The following is an 18,456-nucleotide window of genomic DNA, read 5'->3' as shown; positions in this document are numbered from 1 at the left end:
TGGAAAAAGCAACCCCAAAGAAAAAAAAGAAGCGAGCTAAGTTTGAGTTAAATTTGGAGATGTCAGTTTCGTTTCTCGTTACAAACATACGATTCATGGGGAGATAAAGAAATAGACCGAACCGATCGCTCTTAAATATGATTAATGCTCTCTAACTAATATCTAGGTCTTTTGTGATAAAACCTCCCAAACTAATAGATTGGGCAGATGGTAATTATCAGAGACAAGTTACGGCCCGTGCAAGCCAAGTCCTTGTCATGAGGAAGTGTGGAATTGGAAACAAACCTGAACTCTAAACTTAGAGCCTAATACCCAGCCTATTTGTGACAAAACCGCACATTTGACGGATTGGGCAAGTGGTAATTATCAAGTATCAGTATAGTTGAAGTGGGGCCCTCGGCCCGTCGACCTGAAAAATTCAACAATGACAAGGGTAACTGCATAAGTGATACAAATATCATTAGCGTTGCAAGTTTCATTCATAACCTCAAAAAATTTCTTGGAAATGAAATTTGTGGAGATTTCATCCATTGCAAGTTCCCTTGTACTAGGAAATGTTGTTCCGTCCATGACCATCTAATATTCAGGATATAGTGCAGAAGTTGGGTATGCAAGTATTTGCGAAGATTGAATGATCAGATCATCGTTTGCTCATTCACGATTTTTTTTATTTTTCTTGTTATAAATGTTAATCATTTATCTTTTATGCAGAACATAGTAATTTTTTCTGCATAATTCTGTATTCTGCATCCCCCTAACTTATCTCGTCGATGATCCACATGTATGTTTACTGGAGAAGAGAACATTGAAAAAATCCTAGCTAGCTAAGCTAGGTGTGATTAGCCATTATGTTGTGGAAATCTTTCTTTCACTATCTAGTAGATTAGTATTCTCGATTTAATGATTTGTTCCTCAACTTCATGAAGGAAAGCACAAAAGTTGAAGCGTTTTTAGTGACTGCTTTCCTTAAGTAGAGGTCACACTATAAAGGAGGAATCCACAGCTCCTATAAACGCCAAAGCTTTTATGATTTTAACATAGATTCTTGCAGCCACTTTCCAACTTCTGTTTCACCCACTTTATTCTCTTCTTGTTTCCTTCTTTCAACTTTTGATGAAAATACTCTAATATGTGGGTAGAGGGATTCGAACTTGAGTGTAATGGGGCGGCCACAATATCCTACCCAACCGACTTAACCTCGTATCCTTTTATTTACCCCATCTTTGCGTCCCGTATGTATTGCCATAAGCTTTTCATTGCTTCCCCTTTGTTCGTGCAAATATGGTCACCAGGAAAAACATAATGCCAGGCTTCCTCTGCAGCTGTTTCTTCATCCTTTTTTGCATCTATCATTGCTGCTCCTCCCAAAAGACCTGCCCCGACTGTGGTTTCATGAAAGTTCCGTATCCACTAAGCACAAGCCCCGACTGTGGTGACCCCGACTACTCTCTCCATTGTGACCCCTCCTCTAAGAAACTCTATGTTCATGCCCTCAATGGAAGTTACTATCTTGTTCTTCAAATCATGGCTACGTATCAGCGCATGGTGGTACAACCGTCCCCATGGCTGCCCGGAAAATGTGTTACTCAGGACTTGGTGGTGAGTGAGGGCCTCTGGTTGAATCAGTCACTTCCTTTCAACATCACTTCGTCGAATACTATCTTCCTTTTCAACTGCTCTCCGCGGCTCTTGGTTTCTCCTCTCAATTGCACTTCATCTAGCCTCTGTCACCGGTACTTAGAAAGCTCAGGACACATTGATACAAACCGAGCACTACAGTGCGAAAACAGGCTTAATCTTTGCTGCACATTTGTTGCTGGTGGTATGCCTTCAGCATACAAGATTCGGCTTCACAGCTCAGGCTGCAAAGCCTTCAGAAGCATCCTTCATTTGGATATAAACAAGCCTGCGAGCCAATGGGAAGAGGGATTGGAAATTCAATGGGCATCTGCTCTTGAACCAATTTGTAGAACACAACTTGATTGCTCTTCAGATTCCAAATGTTCGCCTACGGGTTCAAGCGGTGTCTCACGCTGCCTTTGCAATAGGGAGTACTATTGGGATCATCTTGATGGCACTTGCTCAAAGAAGAAGAGGAACACGAAAGCGGGTCTGACTCTGAAGGTCTCGATTGGGGTAATCTCATTTTTCATTGTAGCGGCAGTTATAGCAATTGTCACAGTGAAAAGATCCTGCAAATTCTCGGACCAGAAGAAACTTACCAAGGCAAGAGAAGACATGTTGAAGAGCAATAGTGATGGGAAATCAGCTCGAATGTTTCACTTGAAAGATGTGAAGAAAGCCACCAATGGTTTCTCCAAACAGAGAGTTTTGGGGAGTGGTGGATTTGGAGAAGTGTACAAAGGAGAGCTCGAAGATGGGACTCTCGTCGCCGTCAAGTCAGCAAAAGTTGGCAACATCAAGAGCACAGAACAAGTACTAAATGAAGTTGGGATACTCTCCCAAGTCAACCACAAGAACCTGGTCAGACTCTTGGGATATTGCGTGGAAGCTGAGCAGCCATTGATGCTCTATGAGTACATCTCCAATGGCACTCTCAGTGACCATTTACACGGCAAGTTTTCGACATTTCTTGACTGGAAAACTAGGCTCAGAATTGCCTTGCAAACTGCTGAAGCATTGACCTATTTACACTCCGCGGCGCACACTCCCATCTACCATAGAGATGTCAAGTCAACCAACATCCTTCTGGACAGTGATTTGAACGCAAAAGTTGCAGATTTTGGGCTGTCCAGGTTGGCTTGTCCGGGGTTGAGTCATATCTCGACATGTGCTCAGGGAACATTAGGGTACTTAGACCCCGAATACTATCGGAACTATCAGTTAACTGACAAGAGTGATGTTTATAGCTATGGCGTTGTGCTGCTTGAGCTTTTAACATCACAAAAAGCCATTGATTTCTCACGCGATCATGACGACGTGAACTTAGCCATTTACGTGAGTGTAAGAGCCAACAATGGTGTTGCTATGGAGGTAGTGGATCCCCGGCTGCTTAGCGAAGAGCCTTCGGGGAATACAGTGGCAAGTGTAAAGCTTTTCTTAGAGCTTGGACTTGCATGTCTGAAGGAAAAGAAGGGAGATAGACCAGCCATGAAGGATGTTGTTCAAGAACTCCACTGCATAATTCAAGTTTTAGATCAACAAGTGGTTCATAATTAATGACATTATTAGTTATCATGAAATTATATCCATGTACTATGTAAGTATAGTAGTAGTAGAGTTTGAAAATGTTCTCACGTAACTTGTTATGTTGCCAGATTGTCAACTTAGACTATTCACTGAACGAACAAATTTCGTCAGATAATATATGTACATTATTTCTTTGAATATTCATGTTGTAAAATAAAGGAGTGGAGATGAAGGCCAAAGAATCATTGTTGGAGCAGCCCACAGAAGCCAAAGTAGTGATTCCATTCCAAGGAAGGAAGGATTGGTTTTGGATGGATGGAAAAAACTAGGGCTCTTGGGATCAGATGCTTTCTTTGGATTTTGATTGGTTGCCATGGACACACGAAAAAAAAGATTAATTAAAAGAAAGGTTCTAAAAGACGCTAAGTGCTAGTCTGGCGGTGGGCTGGAGCCTAGCGCCTAGGCGGCTAGGCGTGGTCTAGGCGGGTGTTTAGGCGGATTTAAGTAAATCTATTATATTTTGTGTAAATAAATGTTTGTTTATACTTCAAATATATATAATTTTATCATAAACTACAAAATAGAATGACATATATAATATGAAGTATTAGAACATAATGAAAATATAGGGAACAAACATATAATGTGTGTTCATTTAACTATTCAGCAAGTCTCATACAATTTATTGAAAAAAATAAAATACAAAATGAAAGTTACCTATTTTTTATCTAAGTAAGTCGCAACCTAAGCGGGTGCCTAGGTGGGTTTGGGCAGGTCTGTGCGGGTTAGGCGGGTGCCTCATCAGGTCTAGGCTCCTCTTCTTAATTTTCAAAAGTCTAAGCATAATCGGGGCGGTGACTCAACTACCTAGCGCCGGCGGCACTAGGCGGACATTTTTAGGATAATGATTAAAAGAACAAAGTATTAGAAGCTAAATAAATTAAAAGAAAAAGCAAAAAAAAAGATTAAATGGGAACGTGTGAATTTGAACTCAAGATATCCTGCACCAATGTGATTAAAGTAGAAACTAAGCATCATTAAGATAGGTTTTAGTGTTGGCAACGCATATTAAAATGAAAAGTATACACGTGGGAACAGAACTGCCTTACTCATAGATGCAATAAAGTTACCAAAAAAATCATGCAATGAGATTTAATTAGTAAAAAGGGATATTGAGTGGGCATGTTTAGGGTCCGTTATTTGTAGTTTGAGGGATTAAACTAAACTGGTTTATAATATATTAAACTGGACTGGTTTAGAATAGATTAAGTAGAACGAACGTAATAAAACATTTGATGTATTGTCCGACTAAAAAGTAGGATATAAACAACTATAATATTATATTACTCAACACATATCTAATAATATTTTATTATTTTATCAAATAATATTATTTTCACCCTTTTTTTTTTCTCTATAACACTCTACTTCTTTCTGGAAACTGCTCCTATCTTTTCTCTCTGATTCCGTCCCATTCTCTCATTTCCTCCCTCTCTTTCCTGCAAAATACAGCCCTGCAAAATAAGGCCATGGAAGATCTTTCAAAATAAGCTCATCCTCTTCACCCTCTTCCTCTATTAAGCATCTCTACCTTCCTCACCCTCTTTTCTCCCAAAAATTTTCGAATCTTTCTCCTCCCTCTGATACATGCATTGACTTCTCCTTCTGCAATTCCAGAATAAGATAGCCATCTCAGAATTTTCTGGGAAAAAGGAAGAATGCTTGCAGATCGACTTCTCTTATTGTTGTTATTGTTTTGCATTTTTTGTTTTTTGTGTTTTTTTTTTTTTTTTTTTTTTTTGGTGGTTGGATTTTGAGAGTTAGGCAGTGGGTGGGGCTGGATTTTAGATTTGGGGGTGGGCAAACAGAGTTGCAGAGAAGAATACTTACAAACGAAGCAGCGTGCAGACAATGCAATGTGCAAATAAGCAGATTTGGAGATGGGATCAACGATCCCATACATTTCGGGGGGACTCACTAAGACTACATAGCAAAGGACGTAGCGGGGTGTGTCCGACTCAATCTCATTAACGTTGTTCACACTAAGCATGGCCTAGCAATCCCAATTAAACCAGCCCAGTCCAATGAAGTATAGAGAGGGCAAATAAGCACCCTCTTATTGTTTTGACTAGGATTAGTCAAAACACAACCATTAAATTGGCTTTTATTATATAATAGGATTAACTGTGAGTGTTGTCAATTTAGATTTCAACGAATTTTAATAGACTTTTTCTAGATTAATGCTAGAAAGAATAAATTTTGTAAACTAAATAACATGGAAGTTGATAATTAGATTATTACTTAAGCGTTCATAAACGTGATCATTTTCTGTTGGTGACACATCATTTTATCATTTAGTTTACAAATTTAGTTTAAAAATTTAATCTCTGTAACATTAATCTATTATTTAAGTGACAGATTTCAAATTATTTTAATAGATTCACAATTTTATATGAATTTTGGCAAATTTATATGAATTTCTATTATAGATATTTATAAATTTGTATAGGCTTCTTTCATGGATTTCTTAGGATTTAGTTGATTCTTGCAACATAAATAAATTTCTTCCCCATTCTCATTTGAATTGTGACTTAAAGAAAAATACCAAATATCCTTGACTACATTTCTTAAGGAAGCATGACATTTCTTATTCAATTTGTTCTTCTTCCATTTGCTCCACTTCCATTTCTTCCTCCTCTTCGTCCACTTCCATTTCTTTTCCATCTTCTTCCACTTCCATGCTTGATTGAGACATTTTATAAACTACCCAACCAAATAGATAAAATCATAAGCAAATTAACAAAAGAAAGAATCGTGTGTGTGTGTGTGTATATAAATCATAAGCAAGTTAATAAACATTTATTGACGACATGTTATGAACTACATGTAATCGCAAAACGCGTAAACAGAATGGGTCATGAGAACGTTGATCGAAGAGCTTGAGTAGTTATAAAGGATAGCTTTAGCGAACAGCATATCCATTCAAGAATGATGAGTTCAAGTTCAAGAACAACATATCCAATCATGAAAAATTGGGGTGGATTGCAATCTGCAAAGCTGCTCAGCTCACTTGCAAACTCGTGAAAAATAGACATCTATGTGAAATCATCCAAAGCTCCCATCTTTTCTATTAATTGAAGTGAACGTTTGAATACTAAAAAGTAGAAATTATGTGAAATAAGAAATTGGGCATTAATTGAAATCCTAAAACTCCTAAAAACATATATCAAATAAAAACCCATGAACATTGATTCCTATGCCAGAAATTTGAAATTAGAGACCAAGCATCAGAATCATGGTACGGGTTTTACTCACAAGTTGTTTTTACTGCCAGAATTTGTAGTGGCAAAATTACAGAACCCCTCATTTTTTTCCTCACTACAGCACCTCTCAGGTAAATTGTTAGGGTACCAATCGCTGGAGAAGAGAGGAAAAGGTGAAAAAAAAAGGATCAGTTGAGAGGAAAATTAAAGATTTAATTCATGCATAACAGAGAGACATTATTCATGGGGCTTATATACCCACTAGCCACAATAGACAAAATGTCTCTTCTGATGAGTCATCATAGAACAACCATTTCCTATTATACTAAAAATAACAAATGATATAACAAGAAGGCCGGAAATGGATTCTCTTCTCTGCTCAGGATCCTACTGATCCACACACAAGGAGCGTTAGATAAAAATTCATCGGTTACAATTATTATAACTTTAAAGAAACTCTCTTATTTATAGTCATTGAATTTTCATCCAACGGTCCTTATGTGTGAATCAGTAGGATCATGAGCAGACAGGATCATGAGCAGATGCTGAGGGAGAATCCATTTCCGGCATAGAGGGCCTAACTCATAGAGGGCCTAACTACAGTAAGGGCCTAACATGGACCCCCCTTGAACAAGCCTGTCCTCAGGCTGTAAATTTTGGAAAACGGGTGAGTAGTGAATCTACATCCTCCCAAGTCACGTCATGCTCCAGAAGGCCATCTTGAATGGACCCTTTGAAAGAATTTTTTTTTTCCAGGGGATCACATGAAATTACCCTCATAGGAGACTGGTAGCAGAACGGGAGAAGTCACACTATGAGTTTCAACAAGGATACGGAAGGTAAGGTGAATGTGAGATTGAAGGGGAAGGTCTAGTGTATAAGCAACCTGACGAACAGGAGCAAGCATCTTGAAAGGACCATAGTAACAGGGGACCAGTTTCGGGCAGTGAGTTTTAAACACCGAGGTTTGGCGATGGGTTAAAGCTTGAGGAAAACCCAATCCCCAACTGAATATGTGTGTTCAGATCGATGTTTATCAGTGTGCTGGCGCATTTGGTGTTGTGCAAGTTGCAGATGCTCACCCAACTTTTTAGTAGGGCATCTCGATCACGGAGGGCGACGTCGACCGGGTGCACCGGAGAACCAGGAATGTAAGTCGACACCGTGGGTGGAGGGTAGGCATACACGGCCTAAAAGGGGTTCATTTTGATGACGGATTAGAAGGTGGTATTACACCACCACTCTGCCCACGCTAGCCACTGAATCCAGTCCCTGAATTTGTCGCTCACAAAACTGCGCAAGTAGTGTTGGAAGAGGATGATAGGCGGAGCTTTTGCAAAGGTTGGTGCGCTAGACCTGGCATTCATGTCATTTTCGTAACATACCTGATATCATAACAGGTCGTGTCGTGTAGCACCTGTTAAAGTAAAGGAGTAATATAACCCGATCCAAAATCGACTCATTAATATTATAAAGTAAAATGATCTGACCTGTTTCTCGTTAAAGAAAATAGATTTTAAATCAATAATTAATGAAAATGAAAAACATAATTTGACAAAAAACAAATAGAAGACCTAATACTAAATTAGTATATGCTTACTACGTTGTCACATAAACATTACTTCATGACATAACAAAAATAAATATAAAAAAAAAACATTTGACTTTCAAGGATACCCAAAATAAGAGCTTAATGAAAAAACATTAGTACATTACTAAATACCAACTGTTCAAGGATATCCAACGGTAAAGATTTAATCTCATATAAATTAGATTAAATCATATGACTATTGTTTAAGTAAAAGGTTTTTTTAATGGTTTTTTAATTAATGTAGAAGTGTGAAATATATATATATATATATATATATAAACGTTCGTAATGACAAGTTTTACAACTTTCCTGAAGAGATCAACTCTGAAATTCGCCACTATAATAACATAAACTATATATAGATCTAAATTTAGCCGTTGGTTGTCATTCACATTTACGCTCCATTCTTTTCACAATTTTTTTTTCGGATTTTCTTTTTTGAAAATATGATCTCTTAGAGGATGCAGGAAGATGAATGGTTCAGAACGTTGATATTATGTTCAGAGTTTTACCATTAGTGAAAATATTGCTCGAAGTTTGTAAAGTCCTTATCTCAACTCATATTTCAATTAACCATAAATAGCGAAATGTGATATCAACGATCCAAACTATTCGTTTTTCTACCTTTGTTAAAAGATCACTTTCCAAAAAAGAAAATCTAAAAAATGAAATTCAGTGAGTAGAATAAATTATAAACGACAATTGACGGTTACATTTTTCCCACTTCTACAATAATTATTATTAATTTTGCACTCAAATAAAAAAAACACTATTCATGAAATTTGGAGTGTTTATGCGTAAAGGATGCAATCACGATCGTTTATATATGCTTTCACATTTTTCAGACTTGTACATTAATGATTATGAATTTTATTTATTTTGAACTCCCTTAAAAATACTATCATGAGGGTTTTGTATGGTTTTAGAAATGCAAACGATGATGTACTGACACACCCCAACCTTAGGAGGTCAGAGCATGCTGGCAGTCACCGTGAGGTGACGTAACCATAAAGGGTAAAATCGTCAACTCACACCAATGAAAAAGAAATTACAGTGAAAAGTAGGGACAGGTTGTCACAATTACCCATCCTCAAAGTATAGAGGATGTGATCACGAGCGTTTGCTTATTTTTTTTTCACATTGTTCGCGCTTGTAAATTAATTAGGATTTTTATCACAAATGGTCCTTGAAATTGACCCATCCAATCAAGATGGTCTCTAAAATTAAAAATCGATCAATGTAGTCCTTGAAAATGAATGTCGTAAATCAATGTGGTTATTCCGTCATAATTCGGTCAACAATTTTGTTAAGTTGTGATGTGTCACACACTTGAGTCCTACAAATTAATTAAATATTATTATATTGAATTAAAAATATTTAAATAATAAAAAATTTAATTTTGTCATTTTCTTGCTCAACCTATCCGAGCAACACCCAACCTCCAGCCTACCCCGTTGCTTAGAGCAATTCCACCCCTAAAGACTTTGCGCCAGCACCCAGCACATTTATCCACTCAATGAATAGTGATAGACCTCAATGAATAGTAACAGGCCAAGGGCATCTCCACCCCTAAAACTAAATAGCCTAGTCAATTTTATTAAAATATTATTAATTTTTATTATAAAGTAATAAAAATTAATAATTTGATTTTTAATTTCTAAGTTTCTCCCCAAAAATGCTCCTCATAACATAGCACACCTGCCCACCCCCCACCCATCTCCACCCTCCATCAAATCCCCACCTCCCTTTCATTCTCCGCTTCTTTTCCACCTCCCTCCGTGGTCCAAACCGCCCCAAACTGGTTGACATCGGCACACGGGCTCGCCAGCTCCAAACTCGCCGCCTCTAGACCTACGCCCTGACCTTCAGCTGCATTGTCGGATTTGTATGTCATCGTCCTCAACAGCTTCCAAGACCAGCTCGTCCTTAACAGCAAGTTCCGGGTTAGCGGCCTTGTCCTCGAAGGTAGCCTCGTCTAGCCGTCTTCCTCGCTGGAGATGGAGTTCGTCGTCACTGATTTTAGATCATGACGTCAGCTTGACGTTATTTAGGGCGGTCCCAAGGTCTGTCAATTTTGGGCTGTGCTGGAGACCAGCTTAGGTTGGGTGCTAGGCAATCCCGTAGGCTGGAAAGACTTCCCTAGGTGCCAGGCCATTTTTTTGGTTGTGTGCCGGCCTAGCCCACCCCCTGTGGAAGTGCTCTTACATAAGAAAAGAAAATTCTGAAACAGTTACTCTCTCAAATATTTTCCAAAAGAAAAAGATACGGATTGAGAGCTCTAGTTTCTTTCTGGCATGGTTGACCCCTCTCCTTTTGGCAACTAAAGTCCAAGAATACGTACTAACCAGCAAACTCGATTAATTGAATGAGTTAATTACCAAATCAAATGTTAACCACAATAATAATTTAATGTGAATTGAAACATCCCCTGTGTTGCTCGAGCCCCTATCGCACCTTCGGTCTTGCAGTTCTTGCACTCACCAACACCGATAATCCGAATTAAAACCTTTCCGGTTTTGCTCAACCCGGAGATGCAGGCGACATGGTGGGGTGGGGGCTCTCCTCCCCTTGAAATATCACTATCACACCCCCGTTCCCGCAGTCTTCGTGCTTGTCGGTGCTGATAATCCGAATTGAAACCTCTCTGGTGTTGTCGACAAGGCGAGGTGGGGTAGGCGTTTTAGGGTGGTGGTTGTTGGGGTGGGAGGGGAAATCATCTTCTTTTCTTTTTTTTCAAGTTTATATTTAAATATTTTTAATTTATATAATAATATTTAATTAGACTTATGGGACCCAATTGCTTGACACATCAACACTTAACAGAATTTTTGACAGAATTGTGACAGAAGGACTTGCGACATTCAAGTTTAGGGACTACATTGATCGATTTTCAGTTTTAGGGACCACTTTGATGAGATAGGTCAATTTCAAGGACTATTTGTGATAAAAACCCAATTAATTACTATAATGTGTTATAATGTTTTAATCTCACTTTTTACTGATAGTATACTATAAAATAAATAAATAAACTTACTTAAATTTTTAAAATTTATATAGAATAATTATTTATAATAATACATATTTAATATACAGAATATACATCATCAAAATAACTCTTTTCGTAACGTGTCGAAACATGTTACCCGCGTGTCACCCTCGTGTAAACCTGTTAAGGACCCATTATTAACGGGTTTTTATCGTGTGACTCGATAACGACCCGATTAATTATCATGTTGACCCGAAACCCATTATTTTCGTGTCTTGTTAACGGGTCGTGTAAGAACTTGTCAGGTCTATGGTGTGCTGTTGCTTAAAGAATGCAATCCAGAATTCGTTGATAAATATAAGGTCACGATCGCTGACTATGAAAGTTGATATGCCATGGAGACGAAAAAATTCTTGAATAAATACCTTTGCAATCTTTGGTGCTAAATAGGGATGTTTGATTGGAATAAATTGGCCATATTTGAATAATCGATCCACCATCACCAAGCTGGCATTACGTCTATGGATGAGGGAAGTCCTTCAACAAAATCCTTAACGATGTCTGTCCAAATCTGTTCGGGAATGGAGAGAGGTTGCAACAACTTAGGGGGTTTGATGGTCTCATAATTCATTCACTGGCAGGTGTCACACGAAGCTACAAACTATTCATATCTGTTATGAAACCTGGCCAAGTGAATTAAGTATCAAACGTTTTTATGTGCGTAAGAAGCTCGAATGACTAGCGGATGGAGAAAAGTGAAATTCCTTAAGGCAGCAAGAACTCCAAGGGAAGGTGGCTGCAATAAAAACACCTTTTTTTATAGCATAAAAGATCCCCTTAGAGCTTAAAAGAAGTATAACTCCCAAGATTCTGCTGCAAAGCTTTAAGAATGGATGAAACCTAAGAGTCCAAGGCATAGTCCGCATGTATCTATACGATACAATTAAAAAAGGGCCGAGATAGGCCCATTAAAGCCAGAACCTCTGGGCGACGAGAAAGGGCATATGCAGTTGCATTCGGGGACTTACATCTAAAAATCCAAAGTATAATTATAGCCAAGCAATTTCAACAACCATTTTTGCTGAGCTGAAGTGGTAATTCGTTGATCAAGAAAATATTTTAGGGTTTAGTGGTCCATAAGTATCTTAAACTAATGGTCGAGCAAATAAGGTCGCCCTTTTTGGACCGCAAAAACCACTAAAAGCATTTCCTTATCATACATACATCGAGAGAACATAATGTTTTGGAGCCAATGGTTTGTTACGAAACTCAATAGGGTGGTTGTCCTATGATAGAACCTCTCCAATACCACTATCGAAGGCATCGTATTCAACCGTAAAAGTTTGGTGAAATCTAGAAGAGTGGGAACTAGCGTGGATTTCTTGGCCAGTTTGAGAGCAAAAAAGGCTTGATCAGTCGTTGTGGACCACTTAAAGCTATCCTTGCATAGTAAGTCAGTAAGCGGCTTGGCTATAATCCTAAAATTCCTTACAAACTTACAATAGTAACCTGCGAGACCCAAAAAACCTTGAAGGTTACAAAGAGTGGATGGAGTCAGCCGCTCTACAAAAATAATATGTCCCAAATAGACAACAAAACTTTGCCCAAAAAGACAAACCAAGGCTTTAATTTCAGTTGGTGGGTGCGTAAGATCTCATAAAAGGTAGCTAAGTGAGAAACATGGCACTAAAAACCAATGTATCGTAAAATGGAATTCATCAATGCCTGAAAAGCGGTTGGTGCATTGGTAAGGCCAAAGGGCATCACTACGAACTTGTAGTGGACTTTATGGGTATGGAGAGACGTTTTAGGATTGTTGGCTTCGTGCATCTATCTAGTGAAACCCAGAATGCAAATTTAGCTTTGAAGAAATTATCACATTGTGAGTTTAGCCAGTAATTCATCAATCATAGGAATTGGAAAATGGTCTTTGATGGTTACCAAATTTAAGATCCCTTAGTCTACTCAAAATCCACAATCTTCGTCATCTTTGGCAACCAATAGGGTTGGCGAAGAAAAAGGTTTAAGCCTTGGTTGGATGATGCCAGCAAATGACATCTCTGCAACCTGCCATTCAAGTCTCACTGATGGTCAAAATCCTGATATGGTGGCAAGGTGGTGGGTAGGTCAAAAAGGTTTGAATATAGAAGGAGAAATGCTTAGAGGAATTCTGGCAGTAAGGATGAAGTCAGAGAACTAGCTGACAAGGAAACTAGGTGGCTGAGCTACAGTTTGAAGAACCTACCAAACAATAATTGGTTCCATTAATCGTGAATTCCATGACCTTGAGGAGGAAGTTCTAGCCAATAAACCCCAAGGCTTCAAACTAATCAACCCCGAGAACTAGTCGTAATTGGCGATAGTGAGGAAGTGAAAGTCACTTCATAAATCATAACCTAAATCGACACTGATACCTTGTGAGCAAGATAGTTCATACAAAAATAATGGTTGGTCACTACCATGATCGCCTCACAACGAGGAGAATCGATATGAAGACCCAATTAGGTAGCCACCTGAGGATTAAGTAAACACTTAGGGTATTAAGGATAAACCCCTACAAATGCATAGCTCGCCTGCGAGAACGCATCATGGCCGAAATGGCGTGGAGTGCAATAGGATGGTCAAGGTGCTACATTAAGTCTGGCTCTAGTGGTGGCAGTGCCTCAAATTCCGGTGACGCATCAATGAAGTCATCTTCAATCAGGAGTAAGAGAATATGGGATTGGTGACACTGATGGCCTGACAAATATTGTTTATCGTAATTAAAACAGAGTCTTTGTTCCTTATGTGCTTGCATCTTTGCTTGAGTGAGGCGGATTATTAGTTTAAAGGGTTAAGGGTGACTACCTGGTGCGGTGGGGGTAGGTAGGATGGGTGGGAATTGTTTGGGTAGCTGAGGTAGAGGGTTAGTTTTCAAAAAGTGGGTGAAAGACAAAAATAACCACTGCGAAAAGCCAAACATCACCCGTGTTTGTTTTCATAGATACGGGTGAGTTCTACGGCATGGGTAGGGAAGTAGGATCTTGTGCCACCACTTCATCTTTCAATTCCTCCTTGAGCCCTTAAAAAATACCCTTAAAAGTTAGGCACTTGACTAATCTGGAGTCCAACACGAAAGCCGGATAAAATGCCCCACATAAGCTTCGACTGACCCGATTTAAGTGAAGTGAGAAAAGACCATGTGAAATTTTGAGGAGTCTGTATGCCCAAAATGTTGCAACAGTTAAGTTATGAACATAGCCCAAAAGAAGAAAATGAAAGATAGCTTGAATTACCAGAGCCAATAAGCAGCGTCCCCATTGAGATGCAACCTTGCAACTGTCAGACGACAGCTTTCCTCAATATCATGGTAAACAGGAAATTTTCAGCCATAGAGATCCATCAATATGGGTCTTCATCCAAAGAAACGAGAGAGCTCAATCTTTAAATTAGGTTCAGCAAGGTGTGGTGGAAGGGTTTGGTCTGAGTGGGTGAAATGAGGCCTAGGTAGGTTGGTAGAGGGATGGGTAATGGTGGGAGCAATTGAAGGAAGATTTGTGAAAAACAAGTTCATTTGAGCAACATCAACAACATGCAATTAACAATTAAAAGGTGGAATCATGTTTATATGCACTCAAAAACAAAACTTAACCCATGAACTTCAAAGCCTAGTAGATAGGTGAACCAAGACTCAACTCAAAACAAAGTGAGTTGAGAAATCAATACCTTTGTAGATTCCTCTTTGCATAAGCAAAGGCTAATCACCCAAAGAGAGGGTCTTCATTCCTTGCATCTTAGATCCATGGATTTGGATGGATGAAAAGGTTTCTCCAAGTTCCCAAAATTGAGAACCTCTAAGTCTCCACACCAAGGCATATTGTAGAAGAAATGAGTGACCTTGAGGAAGTAAGATTGCTAGATGTTTTCCTCAAGGGTGGCCGACCTCTTTTAGAGCAAAGGGAGGTTTGTGTTCTCATCTTTACTCCTAAGAAAACCCTAAGGATGAAACGGCTATAAAGATGTCTTTATACCACCTCACAATGGAGTGGCAAACTTGCAATTAAGCCAAGTTCACTACCCTCCTCTAAATGGCCGGCCATATGGGATTTATTGGGCTATTTGGGCCTTTGTGAATCATTATTCATTAAGTTGTCATACAACTTAAGTCAATGGACTTGACGTTCGAAGCCCATTGGGCCTTAAGGCCCAAAACTATCCCGAGGTCTTTTAACGAACTTATTCGTTTGATTAATAATCATATTAATTAATCCTTGCCATAAACAATTAAACCATTTAATTATTCTTACTCATCTCCGTTGAATCTTCAATCTCTACCTTACACGGTGTACGATCCATTAGGTTCATTTTAGCGAGGCAGTGGGCGATTCAAACTCTTTCAAATCGATTGTGAATTGAAACTTACTTTCAATTCTCCCGTTAGTGATAATACACTTTTAGGGCTTCCACAAACCATGGTTGACGCCTAGCAGCATGTCATGGTTACCCAAGCTAATCAGAAGAGGTGGAGAACCTATTCAGTTTTAGGATTACAAATGCAATACGGTCTTTCTCTAATACAATACTCTTGACCACATTGTTTGGTTTGATAGTTTATTCATGTCTACTATCCAATGTGAGTCTTGTGCTTATATGATTACCTTGAATGTGATTTGGAACACATTCCTAAATCTCATTCATACTTTGGCCAAAGATTCTTAATCATATCATAGAGTATTCTCCCTCAAACAATTTGAAGGTTAGAGATCCCTTGTTGCGCATTCACTTGCCTCCATGGCTAAGTGGCTTAACCCCAACGATGCTGTGGACACCCTCCTGATGGAGTGACTTTGACATAATCAAAGATTAAGGACCTAACCACAAGACAACTGTGATGCCTCAGGTCAAAAGACTAATTTGCATTATCCCAACCATGAGTTCTCATGTGACATGAATATGAGAACTCTTCGTTGATCGTGTTCAGTGAACTCATTCTCTATTGAGCACCTACGTACTTGTCTTGATGTCACACACACCAATGACTCGAGACTAGTCACTCTCCCTGAGAGAAGACATAGCACGTACTGATCTTAACGGACTGTCAATGCCCAATTGACAATCCTATGATCAGGAACGTTTAGGATGTGTCAACGAAAGAATGGTCTCATGAATCTAACTTCTTTAGATCGCATTCTTCCAATCACATATTCCTTGGACTTATCGTTTAAGCATATAACATTTATATGAGACGGCTCAAACAATAATCTTTGCCCTTTACATTTAAACTACATTAGTTTGAAATGTCCGTAAAGTATCATCATATGATTGGTTTTAGGGCACATTTCCAACAATCTCCCACTTGCACTAGAGCCAATCAGCTTAGTCATCATTGATGATACCTCTTCTGTAATTCATTTCATAAATGGCTGAGTAGTAGGCCTAAACAATGGATATCTATATGTTATCCATAGAAGCAACCTTGAGAATAACGACGTCACCATTATACATGATTCTCAATCATGTGGTTCAGTCTCTCATTTGAGTTCGGACCTTGATGAGACCTTGATTCCCTGGCTTGAGCTATCGCCCCATTAGTGTCATACACTTTCTGGTTGGAACCGAATGGAGAGTTCATGAATGAACTTTCCCATCCAAACAACAATGTTGTAAGCTTCTATATGGCAATATATTTTGCATACATGATGGAACACATTAAAGTCATTTACTTTTAACGTTTCCACCCAAATATCGCTTTAGTCATAATAAAGAGATATCTCATTATCACTTCATTCATAATGAAGAGATATTCTATGATGGATTAGATTCATAATCTAATACATTTACGCTTCCATTACGTTACTCTAATTCTTCCTCATTCTTGAGGAATCCATCCTTAGTATTTCTTAAATACCTAAGGATTCACTTGACAGTTGCCATGGTTCTGATCCTGGGCTTGCACTGATATCATCTTGTACCGTTCTAGGTACAACTTATATCAATGTTTTCATACAATATGTAATACATAAATCACCTTTCTGCGTATGCATAAAGGATTCTATTTACGCATTATTTCTTTGGGAGTCAAAGGGTACATTCCCTTTGAGAAGAACAACTTCCTAGTCTCACTAGAATTATCATTCTAATTGAAGTTTATCATCATATGAGAAACTTCCTAGCATCTCATTGTCTATTTTAGGGATTGATATAATCCAATTATATCTTGAAATCTATCATTATAGATTTCCATCCCATGTATATAGACTATGTCTCCCATATACATTCTATCATTATAGAATGTTTAAAGTCATAACTTTAACGATGAAGAATTCCTTTCATTTTCAAAATTAATATATATCATGTATATATATTCAAATTTAGGAATATGATCAACTCCCACTAATCTTTTGTAAACCTAGTAAACAAAAGATTCATTTACATCTTTATGAGAAATCAAACAATTGATCTTTTCTCATAAGACGCTTATAGCTCCCACTAGCTTGCTAAGATCCATGATGGATGGATCTCTACAACTAACCTGTCTTGTGATTTTTTAGACATATATTATCAAGACTATCATAATAATGGTTTCGGAAACCCATATTATTTCCAAACCATTCAACTGAGACGGTTTATAAATCCTTCTGGACTACCTTGGAGCTTGTGGTATAGGAACTAGGTTGTCTTAGAAGTATATATATATATATATGGGTAATTGATAATGTCCAACGAACTAAATCTTATTCATGTTCATTCTTCTCCTAATGGAGAAATTCATTATCTTACGATGCTACTTTCCTTGATATTTTTCAAGGAAATTAATCTAAAGTGTTACTTTTTCCTTGGATCAAATCTAAGGAGGTAAATACTTTAGACATCTTACTCATCTACTTACATTTCTTGAATTCTTTGAAACCTTTTGCAAAGTATTCGGACTTGTGTTTATTCAAAATAAACTATAGTCCAACCGAGAGTGATCTTCGGTGAATGTCATACAACATGAGTAGTATTATGTTGTGGACAAGTGCCACTAACATCTAAGTGAATTAACCTCAACAACTTTGTGATTCTTTCTTCTTTCCAAAAGAATAAAGATTCGAACATTTCGCCTTTATACAATTTTAACAAGAATGTATTGGATCCGGATCTAACGATCCAAAGCATTCATCTATGACCAACTCGTAACTTATGTTTTAGAGGTATCACAACTCAGTTGGGATTAGTCACTACCTTGCAACCTTTTGGGTTTTAAGCATCATCGTATTTTAAACAGTAAAACTACCACATCATCTCTACTATAGAGACAACCAATTAAATTACAATAATCTAATTATTGATTAATAAAGAACAATGTTTTGTCAAACAAAACATTCATCCATCTCTACTATAGTGACGGATTTAAGTTCCTTAAAATTGGAATGTAAAGACAATCTTTAGTATTTTCCAATTTCTTTGGTAGTTCATATGAGGAAGTAAGTACAATCCGCTTTCGC

The 18,456-nt window shown here is 38.1% G+C and overlaps 1 protein-coding gene across 1 annotated transcript; it reads left to right on the top strand.

Moving 5' to 3' along the window:
• The first annotated feature begins 1,174 nt into the window (after positions 1-1,174).
• LOC103964429 (wall-associated receptor kinase-like 20) lies at positions 1,175-3,598 on the top strand. Its single transcript, XM_009377363.3, has one exon. The coding sequence runs from the start codon at positions 1,282-1,284 to the stop codon at positions 3,178-3,180; it is 1,899 nt and encodes a 632-aa protein (XP_009375638.2). The 5' UTR covers positions 1,175-1,281; the 3' UTR covers positions 3,181-3,598.
• Positions 3,599-18,456: the final 14,858 nt, after the last annotated feature.

This window comes from the organism of the source record quoted next, unplaced genomic scaffold, assembly GCF_019419815.1.
Source record: "Pyrus x bretschneideri cultivar Hongxiangsu unplaced genomic scaffold, Pyrus_bretschneideri_v1 Contig30, whole genome shotgun sequence".
Classification (NCBI taxonomy): domain Eukaryota; kingdom Viridiplantae; phylum Streptophyta; class Magnoliopsida; order Rosales; family Rosaceae; genus Pyrus; species Pyrus x bretschneideri.
This window is presented reverse-complemented; position numbering and strand designations above follow the sequence as displayed.